Source organism: Megalobrama amblycephala, linkage group LG22, assembly GCF_018812025.1.
Source record: "Megalobrama amblycephala isolate DHTTF-2021 linkage group LG22, ASM1881202v1, whole genome shotgun sequence".
Lineage (NCBI taxonomy): Eukaryota > Metazoa > Chordata > Actinopteri > Cypriniformes > Xenocyprididae > Megalobrama > Megalobrama amblycephala.
The window spans coordinates 31,952,339-31,971,584 of record NC_063065.1 but is presented as its reverse complement, the minus strand read 5'-3'; the positions used below and the strand labels follow the sequence as shown (position 1 = coordinate 31,971,584).

General features: G+C 38.0%; 1 protein-coding gene across 1 annotated transcript in view; it reads left to right on the top strand.

Annotated features, from left to right (window-relative positions):
- Positions 1-19,246, top strand: part of abi1a (abl-interactor 1a) — a 79,030-nt gene that overhangs the window by 33,504 nt on the left and 26,280 nt on the right. Inside the window, 2 exon segments of the mRNA XM_048175346.1 lie at positions 12,533-12,709; positions 19,124-19,138. Of these exon segments, the coding sequence (XP_048031303.1) occupies positions 12,533-12,709; positions 19,124-19,138 (192 nt within the window).

Sequence of the window (19,246 nt, the reverse complement as noted above, 5' to 3'; positions counted from 1 at the left end):
CATGTACTGAACTCTTGTTATTCAACTATGCCGAAGTAAATTCAATTTTTCATTCGATGGCACCTTTAATGTCATGCGAACTTGGCACAGACCATGAACACCAAGACCATGAAAATATGGTATTAGACTCAAGACTGGAGCCTGGTCTCGAGTACTACAACAGTGCTACCATCCCTGTTTTTCACCAAAGTTGGGTTTTATTGTTTTATTATCCCAACTTTACAAATGGTCCATGCCTATCCTTGAGTTTTTTTTCAAGTAGGAAGTTAGAGAATTCCAAGTTTTGAGTTGTCTGGTCATAGCCTCTAATGAGCTAAAAGCTTTGTTTTGTGATGCATCTCTAACTATTATAACCAAAGTGCTAGTTTTAGTGCACATGGTACTTGGCTGCAGAATTCCTACCATGCAGGGAAGTTCTTCATTCTTGGTTGTTGCGTGTGAAGTGTAAATACTTAGCCCCCCACTTTGAGTTAACAAGATCGACTACAAATTATTTTGGCCTCTCTCTGTCTTCATCTCCCCTGACTGTCTGCCTTAGTGTGCTCTTGGCAGTAGAGCTTCATCCAAACAGGAAATGGAGTTCCAGAGATGAGATTGTAGGGAAGACCTGCTCCCCCTCCGTTTCCTGACAATAAAGTTTGGCCAAACTGTGTCATATGGGAATGAGATTATGTGTGAATTGTGACAATTAAGTAGGGGGCAGAGGGTTCAATCACGTGACTTTTCCCAACTCCATGACCGACTGGACCTCAAATTTAACCTGCTTCCCACACAACCTACAACAAGTCTCTGAAACTTCTTATTCCTGCTAGAGATACAGGGAGCAGTTCGACAAATCTCCAATGGATTTCCCAGTGGGAAGACTTCAATGTATTTGGAAAAGATCAAGTTCCTTGCATTGGGGTGCTGTTTAGACTATCCCCGTAACATGATTTTGACCTACAGTGGTTTGATCCTGAAGTGGAAGCCTCTCACGCAATTTGTGCACAAATCATCTGTCTGCATTGGCAAGTAGAAGAAGACCGAGACACATTTAGGGCCTAGTATCATTTTAAGTTCTCAGTTGAAGGGAAGCTACCCTTTGTCGATTCCTCAACGTTTTACACTTGATTGTGTCTAACCTGGGCATATAAAGCTTGTGCACTTGAATTTATTTCCCAACAGAAGTGACATGAGATTATATTCATCTCAGCAGATTATGCTTGTTTTCGCTGTTCACTGTTTTTAAAGCTTAAATCCTTCTTATCAGAGTATTTTCCTATTTTCTTCTATAGTAATGAAAAAATTTAGATAGTCCATTAAGTCTGTTAAGCTTTCCACTGAGTTGTAGTGGATTTTTTACACATCTTGTGTGGTTAAAGGCTCAACTTGTATGCACAGATGTATGTAGATGTTTATTCAACTTGAGGTTAATTAATAGTTTTTGTTGTTGTTGTTATATACAACCAAATACGTTTTGCAATCATTTGCAAAGTCAAGGCTTAATCTTGAAGAGGCTTCTCATTTATATTTCTCACAGTAAATGTTCATCTGGCTCTCTGCAGAGATAGCTGCTCTCAGATACTCGTGGTCACCCTGTCGGAGAGAAGCCAAAGCCAGATGGAGCATAACACAGCCGTAAATCTGTGAAGGGAGTGCCTGTCCTCACCCTTCAGCTGTGATCGTAATGTTGTTAGTGAGCTGCAGTCTAAACTAACCGAGCTGCATCTTTGCTTTTAATCACCAAGCGTTTCCGTTTAGCGCTGGGTGTGCGACAAAGAGCCGTTCCACATGTTCTGTTGCATGCGTGGTTAGTTTATTCCTGCATTGTATTGGTTGTGTGCTACGAATGATGGTTCACAAGCCGTTAAGCCTGTGGGGCTCCAATACTTACAATGAATAAAAAAAATTGGCTACTAACCCAAAGATCAGGGTGTGGTCCGTTTCTCATTTCAGAAATAATCATGTGGTTTTGCGCTATTATTAAATGCTGGCATGGCAGTCCTATTGACATAACCGAGTGTAACCATGGTTGTGGGTGTGTGTTGTTTAGGGTGTGTGCTAAAGGCCACTGTTGCTCAGCCCTTGTCTACAGATATGCACATCACGTCTGTCTGTTTGTGCATAGCTGGCTTTTCCGGAAGCCATGCCACCCCTGGGTCGCTTTGTTAAACTGCTGAAACGGCTTCTTTTTTTTTTTTTTTTTCCTGTCAGATGCTGAAGTGAAACTGTCTCTCTGACTTATATCACAGTCTCTCTCTTTTTGTCTATCTTCTCCACAAAACTCACTTATTTGTATGCTGTTAAATTTCAAATAAATTTCACATTGAGGAATATTAAATATATGGTCCTGTTGTAGATGTGCTGTTTACTTACTATAATAACCAGTAGCACATAATAAGTAGATATACTGTAAAATAAAGTGCAACTAAATATATTTCCAGTTATTTTTTGGAACTCTCACATATGTCCAAGGTTTGACAAAAATGTGTTATTACTTTTGACTTCACTGTAAACCCGAATAAGATTGAAAAAATTGAGGTAATCAGTTTCATCACATTTGAGTTATGATGTTCCCAATTTTAAGTAAGCAGAACTATCAAGTTTTGAGTTTGTAGTACTCATGAATGTTAATTTCTCGTAACTTGAAGTACTGAGTTAGTTGTACTTATACATTTTGATAGCAATTAACATAAAAGATTTAGTTAATAAACTTATTTATTTGAGTTCTTGCAAATCGAATCTGTAAACCCTAATAAGTTGTCAGAACTCAAAGTTGAATGAGAATTTAAGTTGAGAAACTCAAAGTTTAAGTAGGATTTTTATTTTGTACTTCTGTATACATTTTTATTGTTCGTAACTTGAAATATTTGAGTACACTAATTTATACATTTAAATTAAAATTATCAGGTCATCTCAATGTAAATATTATAACAAACTAATTCAGAAAATGCCAACTTGCTAATTTGCTTACATGTTAATAATAGCGTGGTTTAGCACTTTCTGAATGAGTACAACAACTTAAAATATTTAACTTAGTTCCTCTCAAACCAAGCCGCATACACCACTTGTCAGCATGACGGTAACTCTCCAAAAAAAACATTAACAGGAACTCTTCTAAATTAGCATAACAAAACATTAATCACTACTAAATCTCCCTTACCATTAACCTTGCACAAAAAAAAAAAACATATAACACTTAATTTTAGCATTCACTCTCAATTTAAAGTGCCATGGGCAAAGCATGCTGGGAAATAGAAATCCCAGCCCAGTTTCAGTTAAACTTAAGTTTAAATTAAAAGAAATGAGTTCATACAACTCAAAACAATGAAACAGTTCAGTTTACTTGAAATATGTCAGTGCCGTGAACTCAAAATAAAAAAAGTTCTAAAATACTATTTTAAGATTGTCCTTCTCGAACCAATGAAGTATTTTGAGCGTTATCGTTTACAGTGTTGATTGTTATATCTCATGACATTTTTATAGTCATTCAAATGAAAACTCGAAAATAGTATAAAAGTTTTTAATAAATGAATAAAAATAGTACATTTCTAAGAAATTGGATACAGATTGTTTTAAAATATATTTTTTCTTGTTGTTTCTGTCAAACAAAATGAAAGTATGTCATTGACCCTTCAGTAAAATCAAGTTTGGACACAATCTGGTACACAAGGGCTGTCTTTGCGTACAGTATATGTGTTTTTCCTGTGAATAGCACATGCAGTTTTAGCATGGCTACATGCATGTCAGGTCAAATATGTGTCTTAGTCAGAATGCTCCTTTTAGCAAGTTATTAATGTCAACACACTCAAACTATTCAAAGGTGCTTCAACCGAAAATCTTCTGTCATTTACGACAACCATTTAAACATAGCGCATCAGTTTCTATTTCAACCATCTTTGCATGTATGTGGCTTCTCTCTCTGTCACACTCACTCTCTCTCTCTTAGTATGCTTGTGTCTATCAGAGCCAGTGCTCTCACTCAAATGGTAATGAGAAGACAACATTTTTAATGCAAAATAACACAAGTAACTAACATGCAACTTTCCATACAAAGAAACCGTTTTCAGCAGCAGCTGCTTATTATAATTACAGATTCAGATAATTACTGCTTGCATACTTGATCCCCTTCCTACTGGTTTAAGTCTTGTTGTGAACATTTGTGCCCAGCAGTGCTTAACATAATTAACGAATCCTTAAGTACTGTTGTTGTCTCAGCTGCATTAAAAATTGCTGATGTTACCCTGGTACTCAAAAAGCGCATCTTAGATTTGGATCAATTAAATAACTATCAACCTATATCAAATCTTCCTTTCCTGGCTAAAGTTTTAGGAGTTGTAGCTTTACAGTTGCTTAATCATCTTTCTGTTAGTTTTCGAAGATTTCATAGCATTGAAATGGCCCTGGTTAAAGTGACTAATGACTTACTTTGGGCCTCTGATGCTGGATCTCCCACTATTCTTATTCTCTTAGACATTACTGCCACTTTCATCACTGTAGATCATACTCGTTTACTGAATCGCCTTAAAATAGTTTTTGGTATTTCCAGCACCGTCTTAAACTGGTTTAGATCCTATTTGAGATAGTTTGTTGCTTTAGGGGAATACAGGTCTGATATTGGGTCAGTTTCTACTGGCGTCCCTCAGGGCTCTGTTTTAGGACCCTTACTTTTTAGTCTTTATTTATTCCCACTTGGTTTTCTCTTACAAAATTTGGGTATTAAGTATCGCTTTTATGCCACACAAATCTATATTCATGAGGCTATCTCATTGCTCTGTGCAATATCTAAGCCTAAACTGTAGGTATCAAATGTGAAATGCAGTGTAAACATTGTTACATGTTAAGTAGTTTTGTTTTACATTTGATTTACTAAATATCTTTGTTCTGTTGATTGTAATTTGTTTTAATTTTACTAATGATTCAAACTTTTAATTTATTATTTATTTGACAAACACTTGGGCTATATTTCATTGTTTTAATATGTTAATATATTTATTCTTTAAAAAAAAAGTGTGTTCAGTTTTTGCTGCGGTTTTGAATAAAAGAATTTTACTTAATATTGGTATTGACTGCTGAAACTGTTACGGTGACAACCCTACTGGGGATCATTTAGGTCACACAGATCACACCCTTTTGACCTCAGAAGTGCAGAGAGAAGCAAGTTTGGTGGCAACCATTCTTTTACTGTCGAGCAGTTTTAGTAAGCACCCTCTTGTTGTCTTCTGTGGGTGGTGAAAGACCCTTGAGCAAGAAATTGCTCCAGGACCGTGCCTGCAGAAAGTGTACATTGAGTTTCTTAAGATAGGAAATGATCTTCTAAGTGACAGATAACACAGTAAAGGCTCTTTCACATGATTCTCCAGTGAGCTCAGTGTGAAGTCACTTCATGTTGAGATGATGCATCTTAATACATCCTGTTGTAAGACACATACTAAAAATGAAATCGCTATGCGATTTAGTCGCAAATGAAATTACAAGTGAAGTGCGTGTCAGTGGGTTTTTACGTGCAAGTAGATCATTATCAGCCGGTGTTTCCAGTGTCTCAGAGTAGATCGCAGTAATGCGTTCTCTTCATCTGATCTGATTTTGGGTCACTTTAACCTGCATTTGGGAACAAAACATGCGTCAACCATCTTCCCATACTTGCAGTGAGAAGCACTTAAAGGTGCCCTAGATTCAAAAATTGAAATTATGTCGGCATAGTTGAATAACAAGAGTTCAGTACATGGAAATGACATACAGTGAGTGTCAAACTCCATTGTTTCCTCCTTCTTATATAAATCTCATTTATTTAAACGACCTCCAAAGAACAGGCGAATCTCAACATAACACCGACTGTTACGTAACAGTCGGGATCATTAATATGTACGCCCCCAATATTTGCATATGCCAGCCCATGTTCAAGGCATTACACAAGGGCAGCCAGTAACGTCTGGATCTGTGCACAGCTGAATCATCAGACTAGGTAAGCAAGCAAGAACAACAGCGAAAAATGGCAGATGGAGCAATAATAACTGACATGATCCATGATTACATGATATTTTTAGTGATATTTGTAAACTGTCTTTCTAAATGTTTTGTTAGCATGTTGCTAATGTACTGTTAAATGTGGTTAAAGTTACCATCGTTTCACGGATCACAGCCTCAAATTCATTCAGAATCAAATGTAAACAGCCAAATAAATACCATAGTCACATGATCCGACGCATGCATGCATGCAGTATGCATGACAAACACTTTGTAAAGATCCATTTTGAGGGTTATATTAGCTGTGTGAACTTTGTTTATGCACTGTTAAAGGCAAGCGCGAGCTCCGTGGGCGGAGAGCATGAGCAATTAAAGGGCCAGCAGCCCTGAATCGGCGCATTTCTAATTATGCCCCAAAATAGGCAGTTAAAAAAAATAATTAAAAAAAATCTATGGGGTATTTTGAGCTGAAACTTCACAGACACATTCAGGGGACACCTTAGACTTATGTTACATCTTGTAAAAAAACATTCGATGGCACCTTTAACAAAAGAGAAGCTTTAAGGGCTCCCTGCATTTTTCCATCAAAATAAAAGTTTGATGGTTTAAGACAGCTATACATGGGCGTCCGAACCATTATATATCGGTGGGACAAGACTCACCCACTTTTTAAGACTCACTTTTACCATCTCTAATTCAGCGCATATGTCTGTTCACTTTTTAGAGCGCCGTCAGTCAAATCTATTCGACTTGAGGAATGCTTAATAAATTAAACTCCATTCCACGTTTTAGCTACAGCCTTGACTTCCACGCTGCTGCTTCCTCAAATCCATTCCACTTGGCCACTATTTGCACCTCAGTGTTGTTGTACATTAAGTGGTATGCAATAATAACATAGTGGAAATGATTACATTTATTAAAATTATTAAATGGATCCCACATTATTGGGACAATAAAGCCCTCCCTACACCTAACCCTGTTCAATAAACATTTTATTATTAAACACACTTTATTAAAGAAACTTTATTTCTACTTTTTGAAAATTTTCTTCATATTTATTGAAAATAAATACCTTTCCGATCAGATATGTGATGGGAAAAGGGAGTAGAGCGAGTTTGGCAAAGGCAGATGTATTATTATTATAATAATAATAATAATTAATTAGCTGCAAGCAGCAATTCGGGGCCAAGCCCCAGTAGGGGCAGTAGCGCAATACGGAGCAGGAAGAGCAAAAACAGCAGAAATTGATTACATGCAATCTGGTTCAGAAGGACAGGTGGATGAAATGAAAATCAATAAAGTCGGAAAAACGGAATGAACTAAAATACTTGTATCATTGAAGAGGAATAAAGATAGCACAATCCTTATTTGGATAAAAAGGTATCAAAATGACTCATTACCCAATTGTATAAAGGAACCCCAACGAGATTGTGCCTCCGGGTCCAGCCATTTCTCATCTCATTGCACCACTGTTTGTTTCCAAAGATATTTGTGAAAATGAACTTGAAGAATTCTTATAAAGCACTTGTATTTAAGCTGTAGTGCCAGAGCAGGAAGAGGAAAAACAGCAGAAAATGACATAAGTAATTACGGGCAAGAATCTGATAATTTAGATGAAATGAACTGAAACAAAAAGCATTTTCTATCCAAGCTAATCAAAACACACTATTTTATAAAACCGTATATTCGAACCCACTAACTTCGGTGGGCTCTTCAATAATGGCTTTATCTTTGAGGATGCACATTCAACAGACTGTGGAAGAAACCTGAGATTCACAAAAAAGCATTTAGAGCTCAGATTCAACTTAATGAATGAAGCATTTAACTTGCACCAATTAAAGAGAATGACAGACATATATCGTCTGATAAGACAACAAACACAAGCAAGGTCTTATTGGGAATGGTACACAAAAATCCATTCAGATTTCTGTGCGGCTCGGTCCAAATATAAACAAAATTGCAGAAAACATAAAGCATATAAATGCTCCATTCTGATAAGCCAGGGAATGACATAAAGCTACACATTTTGGAAGTGTTTTCTAATGGTTTTGCACATTACATCTGCAGTGTGCGCTGTGTTGAAACTTCTCAGGAGTCAGGTTACATACCAATTGTGTGAAGATATGTCGTTTAAAAGTTATTGCTGAATTGAACGTAAAATTTATATTGAAATTGTTTGCATGAGCAACTGCAGTTTGAGGGTCAATGAATGCTTCCATTGGGAATAAGCGGTTGGATTTGAAGGAGGAGTAGCGAAAAAACAATGCTTTTCATGGCCGCTGTAGGGCGGAGACTTTATTTGAATAGAATCAGCATAAGAGACGAATCAGATTACTAAATTGATTTTTCTAGAGCAAATGGTTCAAAAGTTATAAACTTTAGAATGTTGAATTTTTGAACTGGTGGTGGCTTATTGGTCCTAAACTCCAAAATTGTGATTTCTAAAACAAACAAGTGTGCCAAATTTCACATTTTCTCATGTTCCGTGTAGGGCTGCCATAGACTCCCATTCGGGAGGAAGAATATATTAAAAGTAAAACGTACAATTACAATAGGGGCTAGCCCCTTTGGGGCTTGGCCCCTATTATTATTATTATAATCACAATTTTAATCGGAAAAATTGCAATTATATTTTTCCACCCCAAATTGTGCAGCCCATTAAAGTTTAAAGATATTTCTTGGCACTTGTATTTAAGCCCTGACATAAGTAATTTCTGATAATTTCTGAAATTTTCTATGCTAATGTATAAGGTGAATAATATCTTCAGAATGAGATTTTTAGAGCTCAGATTCAGACATTGCACCAACAGACATATATCGTCTGATTCTTATTGCACAGAAAATATAAAGCAGAAAACATAAAGCATATAAATGCTCCATTCTGATTGGCTGGCTAATACGCAGTGTGCAGGAGTCAGGTTGCGCTGAATTGAACGTAAAATTTATATTGAAATTGTTTGCATGAGCAACTGCAGTTTGAGGGTCAATGAATGCTTCCATTGGGAATAAGCGGTTGGATTTGCCAATGCATGTGTAGTTTATTTGCTACCAGATTGACCCACCCTTATCCTAAAGTGAAAAACAAAACAAAAATACAACTGTGTTTTATATATTAGTCGGTAGTTATTGGCTAGAATAAGCTGCAATGTGGACCAGACTTCATGGCAACTGTCAAAACTCTGGCTTCACAAGACTAGAGCAGATACGGTCTTGCCAAACTCAGATGACCTACTGTGATTTGTAATTAGTTAGATCCACATGCTGATTAGCAATGTGTGAAAGCCATTCAGGGCTCAAGGGATGAATGTGAGAGTGATGGAGTGTGCATTTGAACTGTTTTGGCAGCAGAGTTGGCCTTCAACATATGATGTTGAAATACTCCCAGTTTGAAACCAAGCAGGCATTTCGTTGAACTCTTGTCAGTCAGGAGAACGCTCTCAATACTTGATTCCAAAACAATGGCACACGTCATTTGGGGGGTTTTTTGAGGACCTTTGATAAAGTTGGACCTGCACACATTGTGCAATATGCAGCGCACATTTCAGCACGTCTATTTTTCAGCTCACAGGAAGGAGATGAAGTCAGATTGTGCTGCCCTCCCACTTCCCCCAACTCCAGCTGCACTGCTGAATGTACAGCTCAAAAAAGAGCTACTGCTTTTTTCTAAAGTCTACTTCTATTTTTCGTCCATCCACATTTACAACTGGAAAAAACCTTGTCTATCTGTTTGTTACAATGGACTCTAGTCCATCCAAAAGAGATTTTCAAGAGGATGTATGAATTGAGTAATTAGGTTTAATATATTATAGATTTAGTAAGCATTTCCGAAAAAGCATTGCATTACCACATGCGCCCCCTTCTGGATTGGAGTGTGGATCGACTGACTTCATGCACCGAACCTTGACAGCTGTGTGTATAAATAAAGAGCTCCTGTATCTAATATTACCCCAGTATTGAACCCGTGTCTTTTGAGATGATTAAGTAACAAGCAGATGAATTTAAACTTTAGAGGTTTTAAAGAAGCCTCCTTCTTCCTGATGTTGAATAGGAGCCGGAGCTGCTCTGGCTCCACATCTTTGAGAAATGAATGGGATCCTCTGTGTTTCTGCATTGCAGACACTGCTGCCCTTTCATCTCCAACAGAAGGCCTGCCGCATCTGCTCTGAGCCTCTCGTGTGCCAGAGAGAGCACTGTGAGAGAGACTACAGATCAAGCAGATGGCAATAAACATTTTAATTGGTGCTGTATGGTGTGTTACTGGTAAACTTGTTGCCCATGAAGCCTAATTGAGGAATCTATAAAGTTGTGTCTTTATGGGGAACTGAAACCTCAGCACTACTGAGTGATGCAGGGCTGTTCAGATAAACACCCAGAGTTCATTGTGTCAGCCCTTTATGACAGTGATTTTGGCCTTTGGGTGAACTGTAGATAGAATGAGTTGAAAACATTATATGCATCTTTTTAAGCCATTCATCAAACATAAAATATAATGACATTCTTCCAATATTTCTCTCATATTCTTCTCAGAGCTTTACGTGATCACATTAACCACTTTCCTATGTCTGTTTTATGTTAAAGATGACAAATGAGTTTCGTAGAGAGTGGATTATTTAGGACAGCGTTTCTCAAAATGAGATCTCAGTGGGTCCATGGAAAATTCCTGAATTGTGAACAAAAACATAGGGACCTATGACTTCCACAGTGTGAAAAACGTAGACAGAATTGTGCAATCTAAAAATTTAATTGTCAAATGTCACCAAATTTGGCAAATTTTGGATTAATAAGTCAAATGTAGGGCTAAAGTAATTCAAATCACTGCCGGGCTCCAGACTGTGACAAAATAGTGGCATTTTGCGACCTTTTTTTCTTGTCTGTGCACCACCACGTTGCTCAAATGATGAAAGCTGCCATTTCTGTTGCACATAATGCATTTGAGAAAAATCAAATGGCAAAAGAAACGAAAGCGTAACAAAACCGCACTAGGTCCACTAAGCGTGGACCATTTATCAGCTCGGACAATAATAAACAGCATGTTTTTACATTATTCATTTCAGTGTTCATGCAAACCTTTGGGAGTGAAATTCAAGCACTTTTCAAGGACTTTTTGTGTGCTTCACACTTTTTCCAGCACTTCAAATCACTAAATATTATCCAATTTTAAAGTTATTTCTAATGTGATTATTTGTAAAACTAAAAGTTTAAAGATGAAGGAAACAAACTTTTATTTAAAAAGACATGAAATTAATTATTAGACTTTTCCACTCCCTAATATATGGGGAAAAGTAGGAAAAGTCACAAAGTCTCATGAAAAACAAAAACTTTTCTTCAAATTGAGACTGAATTACACAGAAAGCACACAAAGAGCGCTCATTTTATAATCACTGAAGCTGTTGGTCAGTTCAGTATGGTACATTTAATAAGAGTATAATATTTACATTTTTCCCTATAAAAATAGGTTTTTGCATGTTACTCTTCTCAATAAAAGTTAATTTTATGTACATCTCAATTCAAGCTCAGTGCTTTACTGTCACATTTCCCATAAATAAATGTGTAATTTTATTAGTAACTGCACTTGTTAATGCAAAACAATAGTAATATGATTAAATTATCTTTATGATAAACCCATGACACTGTACAGAAAATTCGCCACAATCAAAACTCGCCAAAAGATCTCATTAGCTCCGCCCACTCCCATGAAGCCCCACACCTCAGAATACTTCACTATTTGTATATATACTGTGCAATAAACTTGAAATATATTGTTATATTAATATAAATATATTGATCAAAGTCTTGTACCTTTTTGTATTTTTGTCAGATTTTCAAATACTTTTTTGCGTCAACTCAAATGAGCTGGTTGGCTTTAATCTCCAAGGCAGAAATTAATGGGAAAAATACTTTTTCTGCTTCTGAACGTTGAAAATTGGCAAAAAAATGGCTGCTGAGGCTGAAGCTTCCATGCCATTTTTTAAATGTATCACTTAAAGTAATGTTTTTATCATGCTGTAGTATGTCTGGCAGACTTCTAATGCTTAGAATGGCAAATTGAGACACAGCATGTGATTTTTGTGCCCTATTAGTTTGAAAAACACAGGCTGCCTGGTGTTTTATACACCGTTAGGGGTATTTTTCTCTTTTAATGGTGTCTCTTTAAGGTCAAAAGTCTTTCACTTCTTCACAAGCTCCTTTAAAACACCCGGAGGATGTCTCGCCCAGCAGGGTACAGACACTGCAGTGAATCACGCCGCCGAAGAAACCCTTCCGTGTCCGGCACTTAGAGCTGCACACCGCTCTCAGCATCACCACACTAATTTCGCATTAACAGCATGTCACGCTTACGGTCTTGTAGCCTGCATGTGTGCACGGTCCGACTGTCTGGCATATCAGATCTTGTCTCCAAAACCTCTGTGAAGAAGAATAGCATTCACCATAGTTCATTTTCCATAGTGTGTTCCAAAGTAGAAAAAGGGTTAAGATGCTGGAGATACAGCTGTGCTTTATGACAAGCATGTAATCAAATCATAGACTGGGTTTCTGGACACTGTTGTCAATCTTTCCTCTTGTTTTTGTCTTGTGACTTTATTAGACGGTGGACATCCATAAGGAGAAGGTCGCCCGGCGAGAGATTGGCATCCTGACAACAAATAAGAACACATCAAGGACTCATAAGATCATCGCTCCACCCAACATGGAGCGGCCGGTGAGGTACATCAGGAAGCCCATCGACTACACAGTACTGGACGATGTGGGTCATGGAGTGAAGGTAAATACAGCTTTTAAATCTGTATCCACTGCTTCCAACTCTTTTATTTATATTTTTAACCATTTCTTTATTTGTGAAATGCTATAATAGGGATTACAGAATGAAGTTGCAATCTACAGTATAAATCTGTATATTTTACACATGTTTTTTTTTTCCATATTCATTTTCTTATTTAGTAAATATTATGTAAAATGTCAATTTAATTTCAGCAATTGTTATGCATGTGTTTTAGTTATCTTTAAATAAGATAGTGTGATATCTAGGGTTGTCACTAACGATTATTTTGGTATTTGAGTAATCGGTCGATTATTTTGACGATTAATCAAGTAATCAGATTTTTTTGTGGTGGTAAAAATACTGATCAATAGCCTTTAAAATGACTTAAATACATAATAACAACAATGAGGCAATAATAATAGGTTAAAATAAAGTACTAAAAGCAAGTAATCATGTGGTTTTATTGGACAACACTGTTAAAATACATAATGTCATATACAAAATATAAACATTCAACTTATGTACATTATGTATTTTCACAAATTTCTGCAGAGGGCGCTAAAGGTCTGGTGATTGTTGTTACACTTTACAGCACAATCAAATCCTTGTTTAAAGGCACAGTAAGAGATTTTTGAAAAGATGCTATTGAAAGTAGATCAGACCAAGCACCACAACAAACTTGCAGCCAATCAGCAGTAGGGGACGTGTCCATACATGATAGCTCACTCTCTCTCCTCCCCTATCAACAGTAGGGGGTGTGTCCACTCATGATGGGGAATGAGAGAGTGAGTGAATCAGCAGTAGGGGGCGCGTCCACTCATGATGGGGGAGGAGAGAGTGAGCCAATCAGCAGTAGGGGCGTGTCAAATCATGATGGGGGAGGAGAGAGTGAGCAAATCAGCAGTAGAGGACATGTCCACTCCACTCATGATGGGAGATGAGAGAGAGCAAATCAGCAGTAGGGGGCGTGTCCACTCATGATGGTGGAGGAGTGAGCCAATCAGCAGTTGGGGGTGTGTCCACTCATGATAGGGGAGGAGAGAGTGAGCCAATCAGCAGTAAGGGGGTGTGTCCACTCATGATGGGAGATGAGAGAGAGCCAATCAACAGTTGGGGGTGTGTCCACTCATGATGGTGGAGGAGAGAGTGAGCCAATCAGCAGTAGGGGGTGTGTCCACTCATGATGGTGGAGGAGAGAGTGAGCCAATCAGCAGTAGGGGGTGTGTCCACTCATGATGGAGGAGGAGAGAGTGAGCCAATCAGCAGTAAGGGGGTGTGTCTACTCATGATGGGAGATGAGAGAGAGCAAATCAGCAGTAGAGGACATGTCCACTCATGATGGGAGATGAGAGACAATCAGCAGTAGGGCGTGTCCACTCATGATGGGAGATGGAGGAGCAAATGAGTAGGGGGCGTGTCACTCATGATGGTGGAGGAGTGAGCAATCAGCAGTTGGGGGTGTGTCCACTCATGATGGTGGAGGGGAGGAGCCAGATCAGTGAGCCAATCAGATGGAGGAGGAGAGAGTGAGCAATCAGCAGTAGGGGGTGTGTCCACTCATGATGGAGGAGGAGAGAGTGAGCCAATCAGCAGTAGGGGGTGTGTCCACTCATGATGGAGAGGAGAGAGTGAGCCAATCAGCAGTAAGGGGGTGTGTCCACTCATGATGGGAGATGAGAGAGAGCAATCAACAGTTGGGGGTGTGTCCACTCATGATGGTGGAGGAGAGAGTGAGCCAATCAGCAGTAAGGGGGTGTGTCTACTCATGATGGTGGAGGAGAGAGTGAGCCAATCAGCAGTAGGGGGTGTGTCCACTCATGATGGAGGAGGAGAGAGTGAGCCAATCAGCAGTAAGGGGGTGTGTCTACTCATGATGGGAGATGAGAGAGAGCAAATCAGCAGTAGAGGACATGTCCACTCATGATGGGAGATGAGAGACAATCAGCAGTAGGGCGTGTCCACTCATGATGGGAGATGAGAGAGAGCAAATCAGCAGTAGGGGGCGTGTCCACTCATGATGGTGGAGGAGTGAGCCAATCAGCAGTTGGGGGTGTGTCCACTCATGATGGTGGAGGAGAGAGTGAGCCAATCAGCAGTAGGGGGTGTGTCCACTCATGATGGGAGATGAGAGAGAGCCAGTCAGCAGTAGGGGGTGTGTCCACTCATGATGGAGGAGGAGAGAGTGAGCCAATCAGCAGTAGGGGGTGTGTCCACTCATGATGGGAGATGAGAGAGAGCCAGTCAGCAGTAGGGGGTGTGTCCACTCATGATGGAGGAGGAGAGAGAGAGCCAGTCAGCAGTAGGGGGTGTGTCCACTCATGATGGAGGAGGAGAGAGTGAGCCAATCAGCAGTAGGGGGTGTGTCCACTCATGATGGAGGAGGAGAGAGTGAGCCAATCAGCAGTAAGGGGGTGTGTCTACTCATGATGGGAGATGAGAGAGCCAATCAGCAGTAGGGGGCGTGTCCACTCATGATAGGAGACAAGAGCAAATCAGCAGTAGGGGGCGTGTCCACTCATGATGGTGGAGGAGAGAGTGAGCCAATCAGCAGTAGGGGGTGTGTCCACTCATGATGGAGGAGGAGAGAGTGAGCCAATCAGCAGTAAGGGGGCGTGTCTACTCATGATGGGAGATGAGAGAGAGCCAATCAGCAGTAGGGGGCGTGTCCACTCATGATAGGAGATGAGAAAGAGCAAGAACCAGAACCAAACCAATTTCTCCTTCATGTCTCCTTGCGCTTGAAGTGACACATACACACAAAATGAAGTCAAAATACCAGTTTCTGCATGTAACCTCATAAACACATTGGTTATGAAGTACTTAAAGTTTTCTTTAAACAATAAATAGAAAGCAAAGTTATATGTGTCTCCCCCCCCCATCCGAAAAATGAACTGATCCGTGACTCAGTAACCACAATATGATCCGATCCGTGAGTTCTGTGATCCGTTGCACCCTAATCGGCTTTATATCAGCCCTGCTCTCTAAGATATCGGCCATCAAAATCATTATTGGTCGACTATTAGTTAGTAAACTCACCAGCTGAGACCGTGCTGGAGTTCAGAAGTCATGTGATAGCTCTGTCTGATTACTTATGTCTTTTAAAATCGAGTATGAAAGTTAACGGCAAAATGAGCCGAATGAGATACCGTGTTGACAGCATGCGTCTGTGTCGTCTGATGTGCTGAAATGTAAAAACATTTGACCCAGTGACATCATCACCCTCCATCTGTGGTTAATCTGGCAGGATTGTGAGAGTCATGGGCGTTCATGAGGGATTAGGGCTGAAATGAGCGCCTGTGACCCAACAGCCAATCGATTACAAGCATTTATAGGATGAGCCTCACGCATAATCAATATTAATGTATGTGTTGTTTACATTTATTGGGGTTAAGCCTAACCGCTGTTTGTTTGTTCAGCCATATTAATGTACAAAACTCTGGCCTTGTTTCAGTGACCAGGAAACAAACTCTTGCCTCTTGTGTTCACCCAGACTGTTTATTTGATCAAAAAGTCCAGCACTGTTACAGTGCGTATGCGGTCACAGAATGTCCTGGCAGTGTTTTATTACACCTGTGATGTCGTTCAGTAACAGAAGCCATAACCTTGAGTCACCTGACGGGGATTACAGCGTCTTCAGCCAAATTGACTGAGTTTGCAAAAGATGAGATTTATTTTCAATGTCAGTTGACACTAAATCTCGTCAGCGGCCGCAGGAATGCAGAGGAGTTCTCAGATGGTTTTTTACTAGTTTATTTTACTTCCTTTCCCTGTTCAGGAAAAATATCAGGATCCTTTGCCTGCTCATATATCTGTTTCAGTGAACATTAAGCGCTTTCGCAGTCTTAAACGCAGGATTTTGGCGCTGTCAGAGTATGATACATTAAACCTTTTTTATTGTCTGGCTGAGGGAGGATTTCTGCTCTCGACTGATTCCGCAGAGAGCTAAATGAACACCGCATGTATGTTTGCTTGATGGGTTGAATCTGATCCTGCAACTGAAGTTGTGCAAGATTCAGGGGACGTTTAAACGACAACTAAAAATGTAAAACTATATGCGTTTTGGCCACTTCGGGGACCTGAAAACAGGTTTCCAACTGCAAGTTTTTGAAAATAATACCGTTATCGTGTTCATGTAAACTACAAGAACATGAATTTGTGAAAACGGTGACTCAGTCTGTAGGCGGGTAATGTTTCTTTACAAAGTGGCATCGCCAACTACTGGCTTGGCAGCAGAATACAGCTGGTTTTTTATTGTTTTTGCAGATCTGTGTTTTTTTCTGTACGCAAAACTTTTCAAAAACACCAAGGAAAAACGTTTCCGTTTTTACTACCCTAGAATCCAGTGCCATTTGAAGCCCAAATGATCCTATTGGCTGAAAGACCTTTTGAATAGATACTCTATTGAGTGCCTGATTAGAAATTCTTCACCGTTTTCATGTGTGTTGTGAAATATATATAATATATATATATATATATATATATATATATATATATATATATATATATATATATATATATATATATATATATATATATATATATATATATATATATATCGGTTAAAGTTTTTAAATTCTGTCATAATATATAACCAAATCTCAAAATAGTCACATTAGATGTTTCTACTACTGATTTGGCATACTTCTACTAGGATAGATTTTTCTCTTTTTTTTTTTTTTTTTTTTTTTTAATTTTTGTTTATTTATTCTTTTTTTTCATGTTTTTATCTAGTATATTTATTCTTTTTTCATTTGTTTTTTATTTGGTTAATTTCTTGTTTATTTTATTGTTGTTTATTTGTTTTGGTGTTTCTGTTTGGTTTATTGTTGTTTGTTTATTTATCATTCAATTTATTTATTTTATTTATTTTTGTTTATTTGGTTTATTTATTTTTTTAAAGATTTATTTTGGCATTATTTACTTTTGTTTGTTTTTTATTTGGTGTTTATTTTGTTTACTTTTATTTATTAATCATTTGATTTATTTTATTTGCTTTTTATTTATTTTTTGTTTGGTTTATTTATTATTTATTTCATTTGGTTATTTATTCATTTGTTTATTGGTATTTTTTTATTTGTTTTTATTATATTATTTGGTTCATTTATTCATTTTATTTTATTATTTAGTTTGTTTTTATTTGGTGTTTATTTTGTTTTTTATTTATTATTTGATTTATTTATTTTGTTTTTTTTATTTGTGTTTGGTTTATTTTTTTTATTTGGTTTTTATTTAGTTTTTTTTTTTTGTATTTTATTTGGTTTATTTATTATATTATTTGGTTTATTTGTTTATTTAATTTTATTATTTATTTTGTTTTTATTTGGTGTTTATTTGGTTTATTATTATTTATTTATTTATCATTCAATTTATTTTATTTGGTTTATTTTTTTTAAAATGTTTATTTTTAAAGATTTATTTTTGCTTTTATTTATTTTGTTTGTTTGTTTTATATGGTGTTTGTTTATTTTGTTTATTGTTATTTATTTATTTTAAGTTTTTTTTTAAAGATTTATTTGTAGCGTTTTTGCCTTTATGGAGATAAGAGACAGGAAGTGAAGTAGGAGAGAGAGGAGGGTGGGATTGGGAAAGGTCCGCGAGCCGGAACCACGTTACATTTCGGCGCATTGCCCATGATGGCTCTGACAGTGTATTTATTTTTACTTTTGTTTATTTATTTGTTGGTTTATTTACACCTTATTAAAAGCAATAGGGTGATGATGTGCCTCACATCATCCTTTATACTCACAATATAGCCTGGCCTCAAGTGCCTTATTGCTGAAGCTCAGGTTTCTTTATTTCTGCCTACTTAATGTATGAGCATTGTCTGGGTTACTTTTGCCCTCATTGCTCATACGGGACAGCACATTAATAATGCCACACTCTGCATGTAGTGCAGAACAGTCACAAACACAGCCTCCGTTGTGAGGAGACGCTTTGCCACTGCAGTTTCTGCAATGTGGACTTCAACGTTTCTGCGTGAAATCAGCATTTTAGTACAGTATTTAATACGTGCATAACTAACTTATGTTCATGAAGAAGCTCATATACATCTTGCCATGCATGTACGGCTTTTGTGTGCATGAAAAGTTTGGGTGGGAAAGGTGCAAAAGCACTACAGTTCAGACCCAAATAACACAGTATGAAATGAGACCTGTGGGGGGGGCGGAGGGATGGATTAATGTCCGCTTCAGACCACTCAATCAAAAAAAAACAGGAAAAAGCATTTTAGCATCGGCGCTCTCAGCTCTAGTGCAGTAAAATGTAGGTTTAGAGATTTAAAGTGCTTTTGTCCTGCTTCAAGAGCTCTGAACTGAGACATGCCAATTGTTGACGTGCCTCTCTCTCTCTCTTTCTCTCTCTTTTTGTCTTTATCTCTTGTTCTATAAATCACACTCTCTCTTTTCCTGCCCTCGCTAGTGGCTTAAAGCCAAGGTAAGTGTACTTGAACCCATGACCCCTCCTGCTTTAGTCTATCACTGATCAACTGATTCAATCTTCCCTGTGATCCTCTTACATATTCATATTCCTGCATTCATCCTT